Here is a 6,332-nt window from a genome sequence, read left to right as displayed (position 1 = left end):
CCATAGTTTCACGCAATTCTTTTACCTTGAGATCATTTACTCCCCTAGCATTCCAAACACCCAGTATCCATTCGTCGCCTGAAACATGACCTTTAGATTTTCAGTGTGCATGCCTTTTGTCATTAAAAGTTCCAGTCCGATCCGAGGCTATTTTGTAGTTTGTATTATTCATTGTTTAGATTATACGCCCAACTAACACCTTTATGAAATAAGTTTATTTTCTGAGTCGAAATCATGTCAAAGTATCAAATCGTCATATGGTGGAGATTGTAGTTCTAACGTCAGTCCCACCAAAAACTTCAGTTAATAAGGGAGGGTTGGGAGAGGGGGGGAAGTAGAATGGTTATAAATAATCAAGAATTATTGAAACAATAATGTTTGTTAACTTAGTTTAATTATTAATATATTAAGTGAAAAGTGGACGGAATCTTAAGGTAGGTATTCTGCAAGGTTTTTAAAAAAAGGTTTAATAGTTTTTGTCACAAAAATTCTCCATTAAAGTGTTGTAACATACGAGCAAATTTGAAGTAATTAACAAACTGTACGAAGAGTTTGAAAAATTGTTTGGGTGAAATTCACCCACGGTGACCATCTAGGGTGAAGTAATTAATTTTGTTAGATTTTATTAGTATCACTTCATTTTAAGTACAAAGTGGACAAAAAGTTTCAAATTTTAGTAAAAAGCGCCGCTATTTAGCATTAGTATAGAAGAAGATAGTCATAAACAATAATGTTTCCTAACTTGCATAATTATTACCGTAATAAGTATAAAGTGGACAATTAGTTATAAACTTCAGGAAAAAACGCAAATTTCTAGAATTATTCAAATTCAATATTATTAAAAATAATAATTAATTGTTTAAACAAGTCATTTTGTTAACTTTAATTAATTATTCAACTAATTTTAATTTAAAATTGAATTCAAAGTAACACATTTTTGAAAAAATGCAATTTTCAGCATCAATCTAATAGAATATTATTAGCTATGATAAAACCTTCTTAAAACAATTATATTTTTTAATATTTGTCTAATTAGGAATTAGACAAAAAGATAATTTTTTTAAACCCGAGTTTCAATCTCTATTCTGAGAGAAAGTTGCTAAAAACAATAATAAATTGTTTTAAATGTTGATTTAAACATCTAATTATCAGTATAAAGTAGTATCTCGTGTATAAGAAACAATTTGCATTTTAAAACAAATAAAAAAGTCATAATCAGCTTCAATAACTCGAAAAACCCATTTTCAAACTTATAGGGTTTTTCGAGACCCTCTGAAACAAACTTGTGGGTGTGATATTTAAAAAGTCATATTTTATTCGTATCCTATGACCACCTCGAATTATTCTTTTTTTTTTTAAGAAAAGAATTTATTTTTGTGTGGATTCGAACAAAATTTCAAATGCATTTTCAGATAACCCTATTCTACATTCAGTATTAAATTCATTATTTAAAAAAATCAGTGTGTGGCAGTGGGGCCACACGACAGAAGTGAAACATCGATGGATGAACTTTGAAATTTTTCGTAAAAAATCATCATAAGTTTTGAGAAGATCGCGTAGTAAGAGAGTAGAGAAAGAGAGAGAATACACCTGGGTTATTTATTGAGGCAGTAGTGGAGATATCGAAAAGCAGTCTTTATACCAATTGCAAAACGCAGCAGAAAAGAGAGACGCGTGTAGAGAGAAGGTTAGAGATTATATGAACTTGTAAGAGAGGGAGAGAGTGAGAAAGGGCGGGGAGAGGGAGAGAGGTCGAAGTGCTAGGGCAGTGGGGCGAAATAAGTGGAGGAAAAATTAAGGAAGTGATGGAAAATGAGGGTAAAGGAAGTAGGAGAAGTAAGGGAAATGGGAAGAAATGAGGAGATGTCTGTGCGAGGTAGGAAATAAAGGAAAATGAGGAGAAATAAGGGGAGGGGAAGTATGAGGAGTAGGGGAAATGTAGACAAGAGGAAGTATGGCAAGTGATGGAAGGAGATCTAGGGGAAGTGAGAGGAAATGAGGGGTTGAGATTTATGAGGAAATGAGAGGTTGGGTAAAAAGGGGTTATCGGGGGGTGGGGAGAGCGAGATAGTTCACTCTGAGGCCAGTCAAATTCGTTTATCCCAAAATACCTAGAATTTTATTTAGTCACCGGGATTTTTTTCAATTGTATTAAAATTATTGCAAAAGTCTTTTAATACTTTATTGACAATAAAAAGTACGTTTTTGCCGATAATGAGGTTAATATAAGCCATACTGTTTGCAATTTTTACTATTTTGAAATTTTCAAAGTCTTTAACATTTTGGAAAAATTTACAATTTAAAATAAAAATGTAGAAGCTGTCAATATAATTTACAAAAGAGGATTTTTAAAGGGACTTTCTAAATTTCACATTTTAATCAAAAAATGATCAATTTTCGACTGAAATGATAAGCCTTGAAGGTAAAAAAAACTTTCTTAACAAAGTCGTTAAACTGGTATACATTGGTCAAATTTCAAGTAAGAAGGATATTTTTTTAACCAAAATTATGAATATTCAACCACAAAAATTGGATTTTGAACGAATTAGTAAGAAATTCAACCAATAAGTTGCATTTTTTACTAAAAGAGAAGTTATCTACCAAGAATGGAAAAGTTAATTTTTTAAGAGAAGAGATGAATTTTCAACTAAAATCATAAATCTTTAGCCAAAAACTAATAACTTTTAACCAAGTAGTTGAACATGCACCAAGTAGTTGAATTTCCCCGTAAAAAAAAAATTGAACCAAAAATGGAATTGTTATATCTTCAAGCAAAAGAGATTTATTTACTAACAAAACTACGAAATTTCAAACAAGTCTAACAAATTAATTTGAAATAAAGAACAGTTGGATTGACCCAAAAAACAATCATTTTTCAACCAAAAAAAGAAGGAACTTTCCCACCATATTTAAATTTTCAACAAAAAAGAGATAAATTTGCAACTCGAACGAAAAACCTTAAGCGAAAAAAAAACATTTTTAAGAGTGTAGTTAAAAATTCTATTAATTAATAAAACTTTCAAGTAAAAAAGGCAAATATTAAGCCAAAAATAGAATAGGTCAATTTTTAACCAAAATATTCATTTCCAACCAAAATGTAATAGTTGAAATTTCTACAACAAAAAAAATGAACAGACGAATTAAAAAAAAAAAGTTCAAACAAACAGTTAAATCTACAACCAAAAAAGTTCAATTTTTTAACCGGAAAAGATACTGAATGTACCAAAGGAGTTGAATTTTAAACTAAGAATAATTTTTCAGTGAAAAGGAAACTAAATTTTAACCAAATTGTTGAGACTTCAACAAAAAATTTAATTTTCGACAAAGATCATTTTAAAAATAAACTTCTTCACGAAAAGTAGTTTGATTTTACTGTTGGACTCTATTATTGCAGTTTGCATTTAAATATAAAAAAGGGGAAAAGAGGCGAATAATGGAAAGACTGTTATTAGGTCTGCACTCCACTTTTTGATTTCGGAATAGGCAGATTTAAATCTGGACTACACAAAGTGTGTTTGCCAAACTACGCAATATTTTAGGCCACAAGCTAAAGTTAGTTTAAGTAAAAGAAAAACTAAAAAATCTCGAAAAATTAACCGAGTAAACTTTTTTCCAGTTTAAATGGCAAAATGGTTGAACGTGAAAATTAGTTTAATTTTTTAAAAGTTTAAACAGTCACGCGCAGATCACTACTTACCATAGAATTAATTACTTATAATATTTCTAACACCAGAATTTAACCACTTTAGTCTATTGACTCGTAATATTAAAATAAAGTGAAATAATGAAAAAAAAAATATTTTGAAATACAAAAATGAAGAACCTTTGGATGTGGGAAGATGGTCCCGCGAGGTAAAGATCCTGTGATCGATTTTCGCGCAGGTCTTGCAGGGAATGCTTCCAATTCCTCATTTTCTGAATGTGCGCCACCACATCTGGCAATTTCAAATTCATTGTAATTCGGCAAGCTGACCGTGCTGCTATTATTTGGTCTTTTGAAAGCTTCCGCTATATGGTCAAGCTTCCATGCAGAATCTTTGTTGAAATGGTTTGGAGTCGAGGCTTCCTGAATTGATCGGCTCCTAGAGAATCTCTCGTATTCACCCTCTTTCTGAAGTTTACCATCAGTTCTGAAGTCGGAGCTTCCGGAGTTCCATTGATCGACGAAGCTTCTTCCTCCGGAAGCTGTCTCATAAGGAATTATCCAACCCCTGCCATTCACCTGTATTTCAAACAGAAAACTTCATCAACATCCTCAATGCAGTTCGAAAATTTCAGTCAATCTTTTCCGCCAATCCCCACGAAACTATTGTTATTCACTTATTTGTTTATAACAAATTCAATAAATTTTTGAACATTTTTGCATTTCTATTGGACAACTTTTTTTAATGGTTTCTTTTAGTTTTCTATGTACTTTTAATTAAGTCAAGGCATTTTTTTAACTAGTATACTTCAAAAATCAACTTTTTTTCATTTTTGTTATTGAATAAACAAAAATTTTAAAACCGGCCATGACAGTTCTATGCGAAATTTTATTATCTTTCATTAAACAAATTTTTTAATGGGATAATAAGTGTCTTCTGAAAATCAATTTTTCCAAGGAGGTTCGCAAAAATTGTTCACGGTCAATGAAGTTTAAAAAGTTCGTTGTCATTGAAATTTAAAAAGTAAATTGTTCGAATTCAGATTCAGTTCTAAAAATATCTATCCTCGTTATCCTTGTGAATGTTCTAAATTGAAGAATCAATCAAAGAATTTAAAAATGTTAAAACTTAGACTATTTTAAGCAATTTGTAATTCTAATTCCAGCTCAGAATTGATTAAAAATGGAAAATTCCCTGTTTAAGTCCGGAATTTAAATTGTTTTCGAAAAATTCCTTGTTAGAATCGAGAATTTTAATTCTTTTAAATAATTCTCGATGTCAATTAATTGTCAGAATTTTTTTTTAATTCCCTGTTCCAATTAATAATTTAAATTTTTCGAAATTACCTCGTTTCAACACAGAATAATAATTTCGTTGGAAAAATTCAATTTTCAATTAAGAATTGTTATTCTCCTGAATAAGTTCCAGTTCCAATTCAGAATTGGTGAGATATTTAAAATTCCTTGTTCAAATCCGGAACTTTCATACGTTTCGAAAATTTTGTGATTCAAACTAATAATAAGATTTTTTTGTAGCATTCCCTATTCCAAATCATAAATTAAATTTTTTCGAAAATTTCAACTCGGAATTTGTTAAAATTTTCTAATTCTCGGTTCCAAGTCAGAACTATTATTATTCTAGATAAATTCCAACTCCAACTATAGATTCATAAAAATTGAAAATTGCCTGTTCAAATTAAAAGTTAAAGTATTTATATTTTAAAACGTCTAAAAATCCTTAAAATGCTTTGAAATTTTTATTCAAGATCTTGAAACATCTACATGTTGTTTGAATTTTTTTTTTAAATTTAAAAATATAATATTAAAAGTTTTTCACAACTTCTAAATATATTTTTCAATTATTCGAATTTAAATAATATAAAAAAATAAAGAATCCTTTTTTATTTTCCCGGCAATTTAATCAAAAAATTATCATTCTTTTAGATTTTTATAACTCTTGAAAAAGCTTGAAAATAACTTCATTCTTGAGAATATTTAAAAATAATTTTTTCATAATATAGGTTATTAAAAATTTCGAAAAAAGAAGCTTTTTAAGGATTTCGAGAGATTTTAAAGCAGCATCTTTCAAATTTGCAGAACTAACAAATTTTTTTAACACAAATTTGAGTAAGCTTAAATAAGCTTATAAGTTGAAAAAATACCATTTTTAACTTGAAAAGCCTTGAAAATTTTTAACAAAATGTAGATTTGTGAAAATTACGAAGAAAAAATTTAGCAGCTTTTTAAGAATTTCGAAGGCTTCCAAAAGAATGAACAAATTCTTTAAGAATTCTTGAGAAAATTCTGAAAGATTTTAAAAACTTTTAGGAATAAGTCGAGACAGCTTAAAAAGTATTTCGAAATTTTAGAAGCTTTCAAGAGATTGCAAATATTTCAAAACTTAATAAGCCAAGTAAACTTAATAAGCTGAATAATCTATTACTTTGTAAAATAAAAAAATATCTTAAAAAGTTCCTAGATACTTTCTTGACCACCGAATTATTCCAAAATCTTTTTGAATTTTGTTGAATATCATAGAAAAGTTATATTTATATAACATTTACGAATTTTAAACTGAAAAAAATAGTTAGTCAACATTTTTATTTTGCATGAAAAATTATTTTTCCCTTTAAACTATAATTTAGTTGACATTTTTTTTCTTTCTTGACTGAAAAATATTTCTGAAATA

General features: G+C 28.7%; 1 protein-coding gene across 2 annotated transcripts in view; it reads right to left on the bottom strand.

Moving 5' to 3' along the window:
- Nucleotides 1–6,332, bottom strand: part of LOC117177290 — a 120,630-nt gene that overhangs the window by 14,406 nt on the left and 99,892 nt on the right. For both annotated transcript variants that reach the window (XM_033367884.1, XM_033367885.1), the window contains exon 6: nucleotides 3,824–4,222. In XM_033367884.1, the coding sequence (XP_033223775.1) occupies nucleotides 3,824–4,222 (399 nt within the window). The remainder of the gene's footprint in view (nucleotides 1–3,823; nucleotides 4,223–6,332) is intronic.

This window comes from Belonocnema kinseyi, chromosome 7, assembly GCF_010883055.1.
Source record: "Belonocnema kinseyi isolate 2016_QV_RU_SX_M_011 chromosome 7, B_treatae_v1, whole genome shotgun sequence".
NCBI lineage: Eukaryota > Metazoa > Arthropoda > Insecta > Hymenoptera > Cynipidae > Belonocnema > Belonocnema kinseyi.
Note: the sequence above shows the minus strand (reverse complement) of the source record. Positions and strands in the feature narration are given on the sequence as shown.